An 18,443-nucleotide genomic window follows, 5' to 3' on the forward strand; every position below is an offset into this window, starting at 1 on the left:
ATTTATTATCTGTCGCAATTGTCTAAATACAGACGAATAAATTACAAATATAAGCGCGCTAGACATTTATAATTACGATTTCTATATGTATAAAATATATAATTATATATTATATCAATATATTATATTATTTCATATATAATATATAATTATATTATATATATACTAAATTAAACATTGCTACACTCTGGAAGTTTGCATAATGATTAGATTTATTCGTTCACTTACATCATCTTAGTTTTATTTTCTTTCTTTCTTTTTTTTTTACTACTGGGATGTAAGAAATAGAGAGTTATAAAAACATATAAACGGTAGTTTGCGTTGTAATGTGTATTCGTATTATATCTAATCTAAATCTGGTGTATATAGATAACACTTGAGAGGGAAAAAATTAGATGCGGCAGAGAAGATGCAAAAGGAAATAAAAAATGATAGCACATTCTATCATTATATAACAAGTAAGTAGCAATTAAAATATCTTCCAAGTCCAAGTATACTTTAAATATTACAAATACACATGAATTGCATAAAAGCTTATCTTACGACAGCGACGAGCAGTATATTGAAGTTGATAGATAAGAGATTCGTGTAAATGTGGTCAGCAAACTATCAAATATGTTGCACAGCAAGTCAAAAGCTAGGGCGCTAGATTATTCGTGATTTCACAGTAATTCGCAAAAGATTTATCGTTCGCCAATGCGGAAAGCCTGATTTATCGTTCACGATTCGATTATTCTTTCCATCAGCTATTCATAAATCGCGAATTAACCCGTATAATCTGGCGCCAACTTAATGGCGATTCCATGGAATACGAAGACATATGTATGCCGTTGTATGCAAAATTACAGCGTCCCATTAAACTCGGCATAAATAACTTATTGCGAATAGCGTATGTTTCATTTAAAATCGGTGATTTCAACAGTCATTATCTTGCTGATACACCGCTTTTATTGGACGTAAAAAAAATTTACCTGTCTCGTAAATACAGACACGTTTTTAGCCGCCGCTGGAAGATCATCTCTCGCTACTCCAGTAACTCTTGCCGATAACCTCTGAGGAGAAACAATTTCTCGTTAGTTTCACCAAGCTTTAATAGCTTTTCGGTGGCATAGCAACTTACCGTTACGGTTACTAATGGGACTACGACTTCGCGAATAGCTACGGCTATAGCTTCGTCGACTGCTACGACCGTTGCGTTCTCTGCTATGACTTCGACTTCTGCTTCGCGAGTAACTGCGTTCCTTTCCGTTACGACCACCGCCTCCGCCGCCTCGACATCGCCATCGATTTCTTGCACCTGTCGACGTGAATCCAATCGTCTTTACACGCTTCCATTTTATACAAAGTATAATAATTTCTCGGTGTACTCGTTTTAGAAATACCTCTGTTTCTGCCATATCCGCCAGCTTTACCATCGGCGAGCTCCAACAGTTTCGGATTTATTACCTGATTTGCCTCCTTCAGTACTTGTATCAGGTCATTGGCCTTGTTGGCGTTGTTGGGCGTGAAGAAAGTATACGCTGTGCCAGTTTTCTGTCGACGGCCGGTACGACCGATACGATGAACATAATCCTCGGAACAGGAGGGGTAGTCAAAATTGATGACAAACTTGACATCTTCAACGTCTGAAAGATTAAGATTTGACATTAGATTGGCTCGACTTTTTGTGAGATTTTAGTGTTGAGGACAGATATGGGTTAAGACAGTAAGTGTTGCAAGGATTGTGAAACACCGCAAGTCGAGTATAGGTCTTGAATGTTACCGGACGGTATATTACAATAAATTATATAACGACATTCGATATGGTCGCGAATAAACTACGTAATAATACGGATATTATTGCGTTGATTCTTGCATTTAAAAATTTACAACAAAAAGAAATCTGTTATATAAAAATAACAATTTCTTAGTGACACGATTTTGTTATAATTTTGATAAGTAACGTTTTCTGTAAAAAGAATATAAAACAAAAACAAACTGTTAAACCGAGCACGATTCTGTTCTTCCTTTCCTAAATATCACGATGGTGAATTCTTTGACTTTATTATAATTCCAAAAAAAAGGAGCAGAGATTATAAAAATGCGTTTAAAGTATTTTTCCAACAAATATAAATGACTGAGATATCTAGAAAAGAGATTGAAATCGTGGGCTGGTACCATATGACAAATTCACATAATACAATAATTACTTATGATAAAAAATGCGACTGTATGGTGTTGGTCATCACAGGAATTAAAAGGACAGAGGGTCAGAGAATGCATACAGTTTAAAAGGACATAAAAGTGATAAGTAGATTTGTGAGCGTTATGCGTTCATACTCGTATATATATATACATATATATAGACAAACGAGCAGTTTGACAGACATTATTTTCGTAATAAGTTAATAATTACATAGACAAGACAAACGCATGTATACATACATGTATTTATATATACGCGTATAAGTGTATGTATGTATGTGTGAGTGTATATACGTGTATGCATGTGTGTGTATGCGAGTGTATATATGTAAATGTCAATTAATTAAAAAAATTTTAACTATATTTTACTAAAATATATTAGGCAGTGGGCGAGTGTTTCGCTAGCAACGTACGGGCAGGGCCTGGCTATTTGCGCTCGCTCCAGCTACTGCCTCCGCCACTCTGTCGCTACAGGCGCAGGGCGCGCTAAGAGAGGCTCTGGCATATCTGCTATCACATGCCACCGCCTCAACGGACCAACGTTGTTGGTTGTCTGATTAGCTTGAGCGTGCCAGCGCAGGGGACTCTATTCTGGCAACAACGACCTGGCCAGCCAGCCCGGATGGCGTACAGCGCAGCGCAGTAGGACTGATATCCAGTATGTAGGTAGGTAGGTAAAGTAGTAGTAGTAGAGTAGTAGTAGTAGTAGATCCCGATTTGGCCCGGACTTGGCCGGACTTCACACGCGATTGACGGACGGACGGATAGAGGCACGGCGTCGCGGCCAGCGCAGACAATGCAAACCAGTGCACCACCGAACAAAGAGCGGCGGCGGGCACCCCCGACATGCTTTGCATTACCCGGCGTGGGCCTGCGCGCAATGTGCCTCTGCAATACAAACAAAGATCCAACCGCGTTAGCTGTGTAGTTACCTCCAACCATCCTCCTGCTTCAATATGTTCATATCTTTTTGCTCATTTTCTTTTGCCCTATTCCTTCTCTCTGATTTCCTTCTTTCTGATTTCAAGTTTACAACGCGTTAAAAACTGTAATGTTCCGTTCGCACAAAAGATCCGAATTAAAAATATAATTGCGCGTAATTGCAATTAATAACGTTTGCATGTAATATGCCATATAAATTAGTTTAAGCCAAGGTCAGTTCTTATGCAACAGATACATTTGGTTTCCGTTATTTCTCCGGCATTATCGATATATATGTATGATTTGACATATTTAATTTGTTATAGGATTAATTCGCACGTATTACTCCCAACTTCGTATAGCGCAAAATTCTTGAAAAGATTCTCAAATTCACAATTTAAATGTTTCGATCTAAATTGTTTGTATTTCTAAATTTATGTTTTTAACGGAACATTACATTACATTAAGCATTTTTGATCAGAATAGAGCATTGTATATAAAAAAGAAAAAAATTTATAATTTCGGGGATTTGAAATTAATACCGTGAATTTTAATCAGCTTGTCTTCCATGTTATAGGAAAATAACTGACAATATATTGTTGCTTTATAATGTAATAGAAAACATTGAATTACTTACCAAGACCACGCGCAGCAACATCAGTAGCAACAAGGATTGGTGCTTTGCCCGATCTGAAATCTAAATTACATATAAATGTAATACTTGCACACTTTATACATGCATATATCTTGTTAATGTTTTTTCTGAATTCTTTGCAGAAAATTTATTTAATATCGTACATTCATCTATACCTTGTAAAACCCAATCTCGTTCCTGTTGCGTTTTGTCACCGTGAATGCAAACTGCTGGCCAACCATCGCGCTTCATTTTCCTCGTTATCTCGTCTACTCTACGTTTCGTTTCAATAAATACTATGGTTTTATTCTCACTTTCTGCCATTATTTCTTTCAATAGAGTACTTAATCTATAAAAATTTGATAAGACAGTTTTCTTCAGAACTGTTAGTATAATGGTTTACTTGTAACTATTAATAATTGTTAATAACTGCTGTGCTAAAAATTGAACAAAAAGCCAAAAGCATTCAAAATTCTTATACTCACTTATTCTCTTTTTCATAGTCCTGACATACATCTATTATTTGCAATATATTATGATTTGCTGAAAGTTGTAAAGAACCGACATTGATTTGAGCATAATCTTTAAGAAAATCTTCAGCTAAATTCTTTACTTCTTTAGGCCATGTGGCCGACCACATCAATGTCTGCCTGTCTGGTCTAATTTGTTCTATAATCTTTCTGATTTGTGGCTCAAATCCCATGTCCAACATCCTGTCAGCTTCATCTAATACCAAATATGTACATCTTTTCAGATTTGTTTTCCCAGATTCAAGAAAATCTAGTAGTCTACCAGGTGTAGCAATAACTATTTCTACACCGCCATCCAGATCCCTGGCTTGGGCCCCTTTCGGTGCTCCACCGTATAGACAAGTATTTCTAATGCCTGACGAGTGTCCAAAATCGTCGGCAACCTGCTGAATCTGTTGGGCCAATTCTCGTGTAGGTGCCAACACTAGCGCTATAGGGCCATCCTTACGACTTAATTTCGGCTGGCTATTAATGTGAACTATCGCAGGCAATATGTAAGATAGTGTTTTCCCGGATCCTGTGGATGCAATGCCCACCATATCTCGGCCGCTTAATGCAATAGGCCATCCTTGAGCTTGGATCGATGTGGGTTCACTAAAGCCTTGTCTTCTATGATAAAATAAAGGTAACTTAATAAACTCATTACAAAATATTAAAAGATCTAATCTGTGTAATGTCTACTACTTACTTGATCTCTTTCAGGACATAATCCGGGAAACCTGCCTCCTCGAAATTGAAAACAGGATTAGGTATATTTTTGCCCCTCAGCGTAATTTCTTTCTCAGCCCTGTATTGCTCCACGATACGCGGATCTCGATTTTGAACTGCCTCGTGTGGGATGTAAAAGTCCTTTTTGAAGGGTTCCAATCGACTGAGGTCCCATCGTGGTTTCCTTAAATTCGCGCCGGGCTGACCGCGACTGCTGCGACTGTTGGAAGGCCTATCGCGTCCTCCGCTGCCACCCCAGCTCCTCCTGTCACGCGGTGATCTACTTCGCGAGCGAGTACGCGATCTGCGCCTCCTGTCCCGATCGCGACTACGGCTGGACAAATATAATATATATACGCTTTTATTAATTGAAATATCCGTCTTTAAGGAGTGTCATGTATAACGAAGGCAACTGCTGTCTAGAAAAATCTTCAAATCACAATTTGAAGAAATATATGAGGTTATGAAAACATCTTGTCGAAGAATTTTGGAAAGAATACTAATAATTCTGACTTTTATAATGGAAAGGTAAGCTCGCATGCGCGCCAAGTGGTTTCTCATCGTGCGAATGTTAGAATGGGATAGCGTTCTCGACGAGATACCCTGTTTCGTTGCAATATTCGCATCTATGTACCTTCTATAGCGGCCCATATTCCTTGTCTACACACGTTCTTCGATTTTCTTATTAAACAATATTACTTGATGTTACTCGCGAATCAAATACCTCGCGACAGTTCGCATACGATACGTACAAACTGGAACCTGGAACGCGAACTCGAGCGAACCCAAAGTGACGCAAAAGGGGAAAAAAGTGAAACCATTAACGTGGCAATAATATAGACGCGTTCTCTTCTTCCAGATCTTTTCTCGAAATTCCACAGGGCTGATGGTATCCTACAGCTGATTGGCCGTCGCATACGGTATCCGCCAATCAGATCGCGGCGCGTTTCTCCGCACGTAGTTCATCTTCACACGATTCTTTAATTTACCGAGCGAAGGTATTTTACCGAGTATCGATATCATTTCCTGCCGCGGACGATAAAGGTATCGGCGAGCGCGCGCGCGCGCTCGAACGCGATAATAAACGCGCGTGAAGAGGGATGCACGGACACACTCATAGATATCGCAGAGCTGCGAACGAGGAAGGGATTCTCCGCTAGCCAGTAAACCATTTTTCTGTCGTCAAACGGATCAAGCTTTTTGTGAGACTTGGATCGATCACAAAAAGCGGGATTCGCTTTTCGCATAGGAATTGGCCTGTCGAGGAGCCAGCTGAACCTTTACACGTTTCCCCAAAAATCGTAAGTGTGAGACGCGTGTTTGTCCCCCCGGTGACTTTGGCCCCGCGGATCGAACCGCGTAGCGGACGACATACACACATACAACCGGTCGGCCGTTATTCCGATACCGGGTCGTCGCCGCAGTTATCATCGTCGTTGTCGTCATCGCTCGGAAACGAGGTCGTGTTTACGTTGTACGTTCATTTTTCGCGCGACGACAGCTCGTCCCCGGCGAATCCCATGCGTATCTTTTTCGCGTCGTTGTATTACGGTCAATCGATGGATTTTGTAACAATCATGGCGGCCATGCCGGTCTGCCAACGATTTTATCGCACTGTCGATTGAGATGCGATTTTCTCGCGTTTAACGTAACGGACAGCTCGTCCCGATTTTCGCGTCTTTAAGACGTACGATCGTTGAGAGCTGACGTATCGTTTATATTTTTCTACAATGATCGGAAATTGGAAGTAAGCGTTGCGATTTTGATGATATAGCATAAGATAATTAGAAACATCTCATGCATGTAAATTATCTGTTACATATGTTGTTATTGCTCGATAAGATAAATATATATTACTGAAAATAGAAATGTAAGATAATATTTATTAGAAGCTGTAAACTTCAACAATATTCTCATTATCTTTGTTGTTCATTTTTGGAGTTGCTAGAAAACGTTAAGTTTTATGCTTTATTTTTATTTATTTTTTTTTTTATTTTTTATTTTTTTTTTACATGGGAGTCAGTATTTATATATACTTTATTTTTTTTATCTTTCTTTATTCTTTGACATTGAAGAAAAATTAACCACTAATATTTACAATTTCACAGGACATTACTATGGAGGAAATACATCCACCACAACAGGTTGGGCCTAACATGATGGCTGGTGTGGGTGGCGTTCCTAATCACTCAAACAATGTTAATCGTCGTAATAGAGTTCGCGTAACATTACACGCTATGATGTTAGAGAAACTACCATTACACGAGGCAGCACGTTTAGAAATGAAGGCGTTACCCAGCAAAACACCAGTCTCTGTTCTTCAGGAATTACTTTCTCGTAGGGGTACAATACCCAAGTACGAGTTGGTCCAAATCGAAGGGGCTATTCATGAACCTACATTTCGATACAGAGTCACTGTTGCTGATGTCGTTGGTTTGTATATCTTTTGAATTATTTATTTTTATTGATAGTAGCTTATTGTTAATCGGTAAGTATGTAGCTATTTGAAAACAGATCCAATTATTTCAGCAATGGGAACTGGCAGGTCCAAAAAAGAAGCGAAACACGCCGCTGCAAAAGCTGTTCTGGATAAATTAATTGGAGTAAATACTGAAGCTATAGAATCTCCACTTCCAAATAGTTTACCCGAGTAAGAATATTATTTGTTACAAATATTAAATATCTCAAGTATTTGTAATTGAATGCAGTATATGAAATCATGCTTTATTTATTTTTATGCAGCTCTCAAAATTTACAAGAACTACAGTCTTATGGAGAGGAGAAAGTAGTGAATAACCCAATTGGAGCCTTACAAGAAATGTGTATGTCGCGCCATTGGCCACCGCCGAAATACACGATGGAGGGTGAGGAAGGTTTACCTCATGAAAGACAGTTCACTATTGTTTGTTCAATCCTAAAATATCGCGAGGTTGGTCAAGGAAAAAGTAAAAAAGTTGCTAAGAGGCATGCCGCTCATAAGATGTGGCAAGCTTTACACGATATGAATAACCAAACTCCCAGTGTTGATGAGGATGAGGTAAGAATCTGTATTATTGTGTTGTTAATTAAATAATTTTGTTATATTGAATAATTAAATATGTCAATTTGTATATATATATTGTATATTTAATACCTATTGTTAGTGCCACCTTGATGTTTGGATATTTCAATTCCTTGTAATCATAATTCCTTGTATTGTATATTAAATAATTGATAATTAAAATTCATTGATCAGAATTATGTTGGAATTATGGAGGTCAAAAAATAGTCCTTAAAATTTATACGTTTCGTTAGAAATATGTTTTAAAAAGAAAGGGAACAGATATTGTTGAGATGCGATACAGGATCGATAGCTGTTGTCAGACATATGACAGCAAGGATTGAAAGGCAAGCGATTGGTGATTGGTGATAGTGTTTATTTTACTTGTCATGTGTATGTATGAATGTATGTGTATATGTGAATGCGCGTATATTTAGCGAAGTGGAAGTGATTTTGGCTTTAACGCCATTTTAAAGTGTGAGCTATCTTTCCGATCTGTTTAAATCTATAACGGACCATTATTTTGATAGTATTGTATTTCAATGTGTAATACTTACATTTAATCGTGTATTCTCTTTGATGAGATATTTGGGTCATATCCACTTCATTTAAGTTTTTATGTAAACGTGAAGTAGCTATTAATAAAGCATTGTAACTTATGTGCTTAACGAAAGTTTTACATGTATATTAATTGTCCATTATAGATTGTGCAAAGAAATGCAAACGTGAGCGCCCGTTATGCTGATCTGAAAGGTAGCAAAATCTCGACATTGACAACAGTACATAGTATCCAAGTTTCGAAATTTCACAAGAGTCTCAAGTCATCCACAGGTGTTAAGCTTTATCAACTGCAGGTTTGTACTCAGATTTGATAAAGCCAATAGAAGAATAAATATTCTGATGATTGTTATTTAAGCCAGAAGATATACTTTTAAGCCAGAAAGAAATTGTCTGTTTTTTTTATGTAAATAAATTGATGTAAATAAATCAAAATAGACAAGTTATGTACAAGTCATTCTAATCTTGTTGCAGAATACATGTTTCAACGATGGGGATGTAAATTTGGTACAATTCTTACAAGAAATTGCATCAGAGCAGCAATTTGAAGTAACTTATGTTGATATTGAAGAAAAATCTATCAGTGGTAAGTTTATGATATATAATAAAAATGATTGTATATATATATATATACATCTTTTCCCTAAGATAAAATTATTTTATTCATGTCATACATGAAGTAAAATTACAATCTTTTATATTTTTATATATCCCCTATTTATCAACCAATACAATATCAACAGGCACATCATCTTCATTAGTAGGAATGTCCTGTTGTATCTGTTGTTTAAATCCTATTGCAATTAGATATGGCCTTGTGGTTTGTCTTTCAATACATATTTTCAAATATTTGTCATAATAACCCATTCCATGCCCCAGACGTTTTCCTAATTATAATATCATAATAAAGATAAAACAATCATAAGATGCAATATATACATATTTATTTGTATGTAAGAGTATCTGTAATAATTATTAAACCAAACTCACCATTCATTGTGAAAGCAACACCTGGTAAAATTATTAAATCTAATCCACCTACATGTGATAAAATTTACAGGATTTCAATTATTAATCGATAAACTTTTGAAATAAGTTTGAAAAATGACTTGTTATTTGCTTTATTATGAGAATTTACCTGTTTCCAATGCATTTTCACGATATTCAGTGAGGCTTGGTTGTTTAATGTTCCATTTTGTTAACGGTAATGACTTGTAATCCTCTAGTGATATTAGTTTTACCATTTCCATAATTTTTCCTTGATATCGTGGAACAAATGCTTCCTTTCCAGTGTCAAATATATGTTTTAAGATGGGCAAAGTATCAAGTTCGTCCTTGGTACTTAGATATATCGAGATTCTCTTGCTGTCTTGATATTGCTTCAGTGTGCATAACTGTAAAATAACGCGGCAATAATTTGATCATCATGTCAGTAAATTAATTGTTTTGTATACAGCTGTTTGATTTCATTAGAACATAACCTTTTTTTCAAGGGTTCAAGTATATTATTGATCTACATATTTTTTCCTGACTTACCTTTTTCATCACGTTTATAGATTGTTCCTTTTTCTCTTGTAAGCTAATATTTTGAAGAGTATTTTTCATTTTCTTTCTCAAGGCGTTTTTAGCTGATGTTAAAGCTGCCATAGTGCATAAATTACTTGTGCTGCTGTAGGTCGACTGCTTATAGATAAGGAATAATAACTGATATTATATTATCAGCGTAAACTAGCGTTTGCGCGATATCTTTAATTAGCACTTATAACTACAAATGTTATTAAAACAGATAAGCATGTAAATGTAGTCACAGTGTGTTTTGTGTATTATGCAAGATATTTGTAGAGATATGTATATATGATGCCGGTAATCTTTGACATCACATTATCACGAATCATGATGCAAACTATTAAAATTGTTTAATTATTTATGTTGAAAAATAAAAACAATGCTACAGTCATAATTAATTTAGACATTAATGTTGTTCCATCTTTCAGGTAAATTCCAGTGCCTTGTGCAACTGTCTACCCTGCCAGTGGCAGTTTGCTATGGTTGCGGTGCGACTAGTAAAGATGCTCAAGCCAGTGCTGCTCAAAATGCTCTGGAATATCTCAAAATCATGACCAAGAAGTGAGCCAGCGCTTTGCTCCTGCCAGCTGTCACCATCACCTGCAAGCCTCACAATAATTTCGCTTCTAAAAATCAGAATAACAATACGGACACCAAAGTATTATCAGCTAGCAATCAGATTTCCGACAAAAGTAAAAGCGGACAGAAATTAGACCATATGGGAAATAAAAGTAGAACGTCCAAACTGTCCGTTAGGACAGCAAACATTGCAATGAGTAACAAAGATGCTACTTTGCACACCATTACAACGTCTGGGAATTCGATCGCCACCGGCAAAATTAACTCATCAATGAGAAAAAACGATGGTAACAATGAAAATCTGAAGTCTGCAAGCGAATCGCACAGCGCGACGAAAAATGCATCGATCGCGAAACAGTCCAACTCTTCTACAGCGTTTAGCAGTGTACGGCCTGTCAGCACCTGCGTCAATAATACTACACACGAGACTAATCCGGTGAAACATTTGAAGAATTACGCCGGTCCAAAGAAATTTGCGTGTGAAGCGGATTCGAGCATCAAGAATTATCCGATTCAATCGGATTATAAGGAACCGGTATCGGTGAACAGTCTTGATTACAAGAGCAGGAGTAGCAGTAACAGCGGCGGCACCACTGCGTCTGCGATGACCTGCGCCAATTTGCCGTTAAGATTCGCGACGCATCAATCGGCCGCGACGCCAACTGTTTTGCACAGAGAGAATCATACGCCATCCAGCGTCACGTACACCGCCGTCTCGCAGAGAAACGACAACAACAGTGCGTTTGCGGTTGCACGTAAGGCGCTCGAGCAGCAACAACAGCAACAGAATTCAGTTCCGAAGATGGCTCCGATCAATTTTCCACCGCTGCGTGCCCCGCAGAGTATTGTGAACGTGCGACATCCGCTATTAACGGATGCACGTGCCAAACACGGTAATGAGACGATCGGCGGCGCCAAGTCCAAGCTCAACATGATGAGCTCACTGCAGAGCGGTGGTGTAAAGGATCTGGCCGATTCCATCGGCCGTTCGCAGACCACGTTCCACGGATACAGCACTTCACCTCTCGCCGCTGGTATACCAAACATCCAAAATCTGAGCAATGCAGTGACAGCCAGCATTTCACCGTATCCGCGGCCGGACTCTTTTCCGCAACCGACAGTTGCAAGCATGCTGTTCTCCGACACCGCAGCACAATTCCCGCAATCGCCGCCATTCAACACCACGCAGATTGGACAGCTGAATCAGTATCATCAGACCTACGATCCCAGCAGCTTCGCCACAACGTCAGTCAACGTGAATCCTGCAGTGATCCCGCAGTTCTCTGCAGAGAGTTCTATCCCATATCCGCAGTACGAGAATCCGCCGCAGTTTGTGCAACCAAATCACTATCCAACTGCCGACATAACTAACAGTCAGTATCAATATCAGGCAGCAGCGGCGGCGGCAGCGGCAGCGGCGGCGGGCGTAGGTCAGATACAGGATTCGTCCATGTTCATACAGAGTCTTCAGAGCCCAATCGCAGTGACTGATCAGTACGCAGCGCCGAATTACGCCAGAGCTGTCAGGACGGAATTGATACCACGATTGAGGAGACCACCGCGATTCAACAAGTAAAACCGTCAGATTCTTTTCTTTAGATTCTGCCTAATATTCTAGAATTTTGAGAACGCGATGATGAATGCTCGAATATTCTTCACTTCTTTATTCTGGTTATTATGAGATTCATAGATGCTCTTAAAAAGAATTTGTAATGGGATTTGTCCCTTTTTTCCTATTTCAGTTTTTTTAACGTAGAAATTATTTGTTGATTCGCGGAAGGCGAGTTGATGTGATGAATTGTCGATTATTAATCGTTGCATTAAGCGTTTCGCAAGTACATTTGTACGCGAGATTGGCCAAATTACTCACACAAATCGCATCACACGCGAGAGATATGGTGAAAGTTATTTCAATTTCTGATCCAGTTTGAAATAAATTTTAGCCAATCTGAGTTATATATAGAGTCTCGATCAACGCGAATGTCCGAGCGAGGACACGGTACTTTGGCAAATTTACGCGTTATCATCAACAGCGCATTTGGAAAGGATGCACTTTAACGATACAAGGCAAAGCAGAAACAATGATTTTCACTTGTTTCTGTCATTCGATGTGACACGGCAGGGCATAGTGAGTGTTGTGAGCTCAACTATAATTTTATGATGTAATAATATGTAATCTATAGCGTCTGTAAATCTTCATACAGAGATACAAAGGGGGGGGGGGGCGATATAAAAGAGTACACGCTACCTACGAAGTGGTACCTAAATTACAGCGAATGCTATAATTAGGACGTGGTGTGCTTTTTGATTGTATTAGTTTTCAAGTCATGATTGTGCGAGCAGGAAATATCTGAGCGCGGAAAACGCTGCGCCTCTCGACGGAGAGAAGAAAAATATTTAAATATTCAAAAGGGAAAAGAAATATGAAAATATATATATTATCTCACGGTTATCGTGTAAGTCCTAGTTTTAATGAATGATATTCTACAAGCTATACTTTGCATAGAATTAGTGGAAGTTTTCCAATACTTATATAATACTTAGCTTATACCGCTATATTTTTAATGTGCTTCATTATTTGTATATGGTGTGGTGGTGTAATGATGTCTGCGCGCGAGAGAAAGATCATATACAAGAAAATGAGGGAGGGGGAAGATGAGAAAATTACAAACGAGGCGGAGACATTTAGACATTTTTATTATCACGAGTAAAGTGACGCGTATCGTTCGAATTTTGCTCCCATTAACCGCGATACATCTCCACTAAGCGTATGCACAGTGCAAAAAGAAAAAAGAAAAAAAACGTAGCTTTGCGGCGCGATCCGAATATAGCTAACAATAACGCGTGATCGCGGAGAGATATAAGGAGAAATATAATCTTTCAGTGGTGTATGTTTTTTCCTTTAGTATAGGTAGCTCATAAACTCATAAGCATCACATATTAAATACGCGTGTAAGAATTAATCGTTAAGGATTCTTCATTAAAGTACACATGTCAAGTCTAAGATAGTCGAGTGTGTGTACCCGCGTATGTAGTCGAATTTCGAATTTGTCTACATACCAATCGATCGTGTCACCGGATGAGACTTTTATACTAAATGAAAAAGAGTAACATCGCGCGATTATTAATAGAAAGAGAATAATACGCGAAGAGCGTCTTTCGAACAGCGAGGACGACTCGATTGAGAGAATTTCCGCGAGAGCTTCTCCGAGGTCCAGTAGTCAATGCTGTTGTATTTCACGGATCATAACATATCCCTTTGGTCCGTCGAATGTATTTTAGAAACATTAAGAATCTACCTTTTTTTCGGGACCGATATTACCGGTATATCATGCATAATATTCTAGCTCCGCGTGACGAATTTTTCCATCTTTATTCGTATTATAATCGGGATTGTATCCTGAAAGAATAAGATAGAGATTCGCTCGTCGGAGTTAAATGGCGTGTAGATGTGGTCCCCGAAGATTGATTTGCGGCAAAAATATTTGATGTAGCACTAACGTGTGTAATCTTCAGCTCACTTCTACAATCGGCATTCATCCTTCGATCTTTTTTTCTTTTGTAAAATTATAATATCTGCGTGTGCATACGCCATTTTGAGTTGTGATGGTTCAGGAATTTCATAGTTTCGGTTAAATCACTGTTGTAATCTCTAAGTAATATATATTCTTTTTTATACATGGTGCTTTATAAAAATAGCACATCGCGTAAGATAGAGATTTGCATTAGTATTGTATAAGCGTTAGAGTAAAGATAGCAGCAACGCCGTTTAATACCAATACTGCGATTTGTATATTTGTTTTTCTTAGGAAGAAAAAAGAAGTTTGTATCTCTCTTAAAAATCAATCTACTAAACTGCAAAATTATTTCTAAAATATTTTGAGGAATATCTTGTGGAATCATCTAAGATTGATTAGAATTGATATTAATTGACGTTGCCATCCTAAATTGAATCTTAACCAGATATCGGTGAGAAATACATGAAATTACAGAAACGAAATCGTGTATGCACACTTTCTTCAATCGTCATCACGAAAGCGATGTGCGAAAACGCGTTCCTGTAATGCCTTGAAGTAGAAAACCTGCGATAGGACAGAAAGGATGACATTTTCACAGTCAAGGAATCATAGAAACGCGGAGAACGAATCGGGAGTCGCCCGTGCGGTTTAATGATTGCGAAAGTGTGTGTTTCATAACGTATATCTTTGGAAAATAGGCATTATTTACATGCAAAGTATAGAATGTGTATGTGTGTATAGACATACATTCGCTAGAAGCGAAAAAAGCGATAAATGCGGTCTCGTGTCCTTTCCTTTCCATATGGAAAAACGATCTGTATCATCGGCAACTAATTCCGATATATACCTCCTCGGCATCGAAACGACGATGAAACGTGCTGATTGTTCCAATCCCGAGGACTTTAGATTTATTTCAAGATTTTCGCGAGACGAAACGAAAATTCCGTTTCGAGATAGTGAACGACGCGACATAATTGTTTTCGATATTTTAATTTTCGGTTGATATCTTTGTATTCTTTGAGGTGAGAACGTTTCTTTACCGATATATTTTCCCACGTAATATAACTTGCGATTCAATCGGATTCCTTTAAAAACTGCCTCGTGTTTGATATCAGGCGAATATATAAGAATATATTTGTATAACTTTTAAATTTACTTTGTGCAAAACAAATCTTTAAATATACAAACATATGTATTATATAAATTTATAAATATTAATATTTATAGATATATACTAGTATTTATATATTAATATTTATAAATTAACAAATTATATACACATGAGACACCGCGCGATACCGAGACAGATAGGTATGTTTCCGAGATGCGTGAGCAGTTTTCCGACACAATTATCAAAACTGTGCATTGAGATATGCATTTTTTATAAGATATGATCAGCTCTCTGATATAATCTAGAGAAATGTTTATTTTGCGAATCTGATAAATCGTACGAAATTAATTTGATATACATTCCACTTTTATTTAGCGCAGTCCGGTAAAGCTATAGAAATGAGTATGAATAACGTTGACAAAATTCGCTCTGGCGGAATTATGCGAGGATTATCTTTACGAAAGATTTTTTGAACGACCTCACGAAATCGAACCGAAAGTTTTAGCGTCTCAAATTTAATCACAGCATACTGTTAAATTAATTATATAATTTTTTTCTTAGCTGCGTTCTATTGTCGTTTAACGAATTGCTGGGTAATGCTCACGATAATCGTAATTATCGTCGAATTTAGCGCCTTTAATAAAGAATGGGAGATCTTTAAAAGTTAATGTTTAATAACTAATCATACTTTATTAAAGTATTTTCAGAAGAAACAAAGAGCAGATGCTGAGCAGTTAGTATAAAGAAGAGAGTGCGCGACGTTGATGCGTGATATGGTCAATGGCGCGTTAAATAAGTTAAACAAAATTAATTGATAAGGAGGAAGAAAAAAGAATTATCAAGGAAAAAAAAAGGAAACCGGACGAAGCGGAATCCTCGATAATTCTCAGAACGAGGAGATGGTCTTCGTGGACCAATCATAGGAATGGGAAAAGGAACCGAGCGGAAATCGAAGAGTCTTCGATTCGATCCACGACAGACCTTTTACTTTCGCGTCTTTCTTTTTTCGTATTCCCTCCGCTGTTATACAAGGGACGCGTTAGGTAGAGAACAAACTGCATGTGAAATAGATGAGAGCGAATGTCTCTTCTAATATCATGATAAGGTCTTTGTGAACAGTTATGAACGAGAGAAGGAAAAATCGATGGGTCTTCGGCTCGATCCTCGATAAATTTTCTTTCGTTTCCCTTTTCTCGTTTATATCCTCCACGTGACACAAGAAACCTTCTGAACCGCTTGCGTTTATCCGTAATCGATACTTTGAACCGAATATGTATACTGTTTTGTGTGTGTCAAACAAGATAAATATGTTACTTAAATTTAAGTTGTATGATCGATTTATGTGTTTCGAATATAGGCATAATCAACTTTATTATTTCATTTAATCGCAAAGATGAGCGATAGTTTAATAAAAATTTATGTTGAGTTATTAAACTTGAAAAATTTGTCACAAAGAATATTATATATTCTTACATTTAACAAGTAATTTTTCTGCTTAATTTGCGATGAAAATTTATATTATGTTATTATTCTTGAAACAATATAAAAGAATCTTATATATTTTCGTAATAAAAATAAAATTTTAGTCGCATATTCGCGTATTAATCTCTCTGAGTTCTTTTCTATACTGATGGATGTGTGATAGATACGCGGTTCACTTGGTTCGAATTAATCTTTAAGTTCTACCATGATTTTTCGTCTTAATATCAAGAATCAGACGAAATCTCAATGCCAGTAGCATTCAAGGATTAGACAGATACACTTGCGAGATCGTCCATCTCACAAAGAAGTGTTAAGAAAAAGAGAAGCGATGTAGCAGCTTTTTATTTTCATCGAATGTAAATCGCATTGTGTTTTCTAGGCTTCATAAAAAAAGCGAGAAAAAATAGGACATTACGTGTAGATAAAAAATGAAGACGATCTTGAAAACAAGTCGCGAGCGTGCTTCGTGACGAGAACGTTAATTGCGTCTCGAACGTGCAGTGCGAGTCAGTTTGTTTTCGGATAGATCTCAAACTAATCGATGCAATTGTACAAACGAACAGTCTACTCTTCGAGAATTCTACGTATTGAGTTTATATAAAAAGAAATAGGAAAAAAAGGAAAGATGAATCTAGCGCGACGTGATATGTTGCGTGTGATAAATTCGCCAAATTAATTTATATATATATATACACATACAGATATGCATATAAATCATTTGATTTACATTTTTTTCGATCAATCTGTAATTATACTATATTGATAGTGAATTCGTTCGCGACTCATCCCTAAATATATTATGCACACAGCGAGAAGTCGCGAACAATGACTCGCAACGAATCACATGAATTTATTGAATTTAATTAATCTTTAATTGAGAAAAAATGAACAAAAAAAAGAAGTTACCATAAAAAAATAAAATAATAACATAAAACAAAGAACCAGATGCACTTGTTCGAAATTTGAATGTTATAAAAATGGGGGAATCTAGCGCGATAAATACGATTTAAAAAAAAATTGAAAAAATTTTATTAGCAGTTGTGTATAATGGACTTTGTGTAATTAATGATATGATTTAAGCGTCAATCAATTCTTTCTTTTCTTTTTTTGTTATAGAAAAATAGTCTGTTTCGAATATCACAGCGCTGTAAGATATATAAATAATCGTCCGTGGTAAGAAGCGAATTTTTGTATGCGATTTATTTCTACTTTTTTTATCTTTTTCTCTTTCTCTCAGTCGAATTGTGTTGTTTTCATTATTTCGCTGTCGAATTATCCCTTTTGCGAGAGCGAATCGAGTTATTATGAGAGTAATGTCATAACGATTTCAATTAGCACACATAACACGGACATGGCATACAGATAACGACTTGAGACCATATAACGGAACCCTATCTGTATATAAACGCGTGGGGTATCGATATCTTATAATCAGGCAAAAGGTTGTTCTATGTATGATTGTGCGTGTAACATTGTTAATAAACATACGATGCTTATGAAGGCGATTTTCTATTTACTTTACTCATCGTGCTGCTCGTAGTCTTGCTCGAGCAAGGTTTCTTCGAACAAGAAAGAGATATTACAGAAAAGACAAATTACAGAATCGATGTCA

General features: G+C 37.1%; 4 protein-coding genes and 1 long non-coding RNA gene across 9 annotated transcripts; 3 read left to right on the forward strand and 2 right to left on the reverse strand.

The window, feature by feature from the left end:
• Positions 1 to 176: 176 nt before the first annotated feature.
• Positions 177 to 5,787, reverse strand: LOC138936182 (probable ATP-dependent RNA helicase DDX17). 2 transcript variants are annotated; one of them, XM_070301347.1, is made up of 8 exons: positions 5,612 to 5,787; positions 4,958 to 5,311; positions 4,225 to 4,878; positions 3,904 to 4,088; positions 3,743 to 3,802; positions 1,383 to 1,625; positions 1,121 to 1,297; positions 177 to 1,052 (listed from the first exon to the last, which is right to left on the reverse strand). In XM_070301347.1, the coding sequence occupies exons 1-8, from the start codon at positions 5,626 to 5,628 to the stop codon at positions 1,015 to 1,017; spliced, it is 1,728 nt and encodes a 575-aa protein (XP_070157448.1). In that variant the 5' UTR covers positions 5,629 to 5,787; the 3' UTR covers positions 177 to 1,014. The 2 variants fall into 2 exon arrangements, with proteins under 2 accessions (XP_070157448.1, XP_070157449.1); XM_070301348.1 differs by having other exon boundaries at positions 178 to 1,052; positions 3,916 to 4,088.
• On the forward strand, positions 2,573 to 5,390 carry LOC138936189 (uncharacterized). The gene is made up of 3 exons (XR_011447350.1): positions 2,573 to 2,850; positions 4,494 to 4,894; positions 4,972 to 5,390. It is a non-coding gene; the product is annotated as an uncharacterized lncRNA (long non-coding RNA).
• Positions 5,788 to 6,070: 283 nt separating the features above from the next.
• On the forward strand, positions 6,071 to 10,706 carry LOC138936471 (protein Loquacious-like). Of its 4 annotated transcripts, none has more exons than XM_070301895.1 (7): positions 6,077 to 6,278; positions 7,086 to 7,410; positions 7,492 to 7,627; positions 7,720 to 8,014; positions 8,722 to 8,871; positions 9,050 to 9,161; positions 10,570 to 10,706. In XM_070301895.1, exons 2-7 carry the CDS (start codon positions 7,095 to 7,097, stop codon positions 10,704 to 10,706), a joined length of 1,146 nt encoding a protein of 381 aa, XP_070157996.1. In that variant the 5' UTR covers positions 6,077 to 6,278; positions 7,086 to 7,094. The 4 variants fall into 4 exon arrangements, with proteins under 4 accessions (XP_070158000.1, XP_070157996.1, XP_070157998.1 ...); XM_070301897.1 differs by having other exon boundaries at positions 6,078 to 6,278; positions 7,507 to 7,627; XM_070301896.1 differs by lacking the exon at positions 6,077 to 6,278 and adding an exon at positions 6,327 to 6,724.
• On the reverse strand, positions 9,224 to 10,249 carry Mthfs (methenyltetrahydrofolate synthetase). The gene is made up of 4 exons (XM_070301571.1): positions 10,112 to 10,249; positions 9,714 to 9,969; positions 9,566 to 9,613; positions 9,224 to 9,462 (listed from the first exon to the last, which is right to left on the reverse strand). The coding sequence occupies exons 1-4, from the start codon at positions 10,220 to 10,222 to the stop codon at positions 9,290 to 9,292; spliced, it is 588 nt and encodes a 195-aa protein (XP_070157672.1). The 5' UTR covers positions 10,223 to 10,249; the 3' UTR covers positions 9,224 to 9,289.
• A 151-nt stretch (positions 10,707 to 10,857) lies between the features above and the next one.
• Positions 10,858 to 18,331, forward strand: LOC138936470 (uncharacterized). The gene has a single exon (XM_070301894.1). The coding sequence runs from the start codon at positions 10,860 to 10,862 to the stop codon at positions 12,294 to 12,296; it is 1,437 nt and encodes a 478-aa protein (XP_070157995.1). The 5' UTR covers positions 10,858 to 10,859; the 3' UTR covers positions 12,297 to 18,331.
• The last annotated feature ends 112 nt before the right edge of the window (positions 18,332 to 18,443 follow it).

This window comes from Polyergus mexicanus, unplaced genomic scaffold, assembly GCF_030449975.1.
Source record: "Polyergus mexicanus isolate NDT 795.1 unplaced genomic scaffold, iyPolMexi1.0 SCAF_9, whole genome shotgun sequence".
In the NCBI taxonomy this organism is placed as follows: Eukaryota; Metazoa; Arthropoda; class Insecta; order Hymenoptera; family Formicidae; genus Polyergus; species Polyergus mexicanus.

Excerpts from the sequence above, each read along its gene's own strand:
- LOC138936182 (XM_070301347.1), bottom strand. Across the intron at positions 4,089-4,224 it reads GACTATGAAAAAGAGAATAA|ATTAAGTACTCTATTGAAAG; the intron begins GTGAGTATAAGA and ends AAATTTTTATAG. Across the intron at positions 1,298-1,382 it reads CGGATATGGCAGAAACAGAG|GTGCAAGAAATCGATGGCGA; the intron begins GTATTTCTAAAA and ends TCACGTCGACAG.
- LOC138936471 (XM_070301895.1), top strand. The coding sequence starts at position 7,095 with ATGGAGGAAATACATCCACCACAACAGGTTGGGCCTAACATGATGGCT. Across the intron at positions 8,015-8,721 it reads CCAGTGTTGATGAGGATGAG|ATTGTGCAAAGAAATGCAAA; the intron begins GTAAGAATCTGT and ends TGTCCATTATAG. Across the intron at positions 9,162-10,569 it reads TGAAGAAAAATCTATCAGTG|GTAAATTCCAGTGCCTTGTG; the intron begins GTAAGTTTATGA and ends TCCATCTTTCAG.
- Mthfs (XM_070301571.1), bottom strand. The coding sequence starts at position 10,222 with ATGGCAGCTTTAACATCAGCTAAAAACGCCTTGAGAAAGAAAATGAAA. Across the intron at positions 9,970-10,111 it reads CTATAAACGTGATGAAAAAG|TTATGCACACTGAAGCAATA; the intron begins GTAAGTCAGGAA and ends GTTATTTTACAG. Across the intron at positions 9,463-9,565 it reads TGTTGCTTTCACAATGAATG|GAAAACGTCTGGGGCATGGA; the intron begins GTGAGTTTGGTT and ends TATTATAATTAG.
- LOC138936470 (XM_070301894.1), top strand. The coding sequence starts at position 10,860 with ATGGGAAATAAAAGTAGAACGTCCAAACTGTCCGTTAGGACAGCAAAC.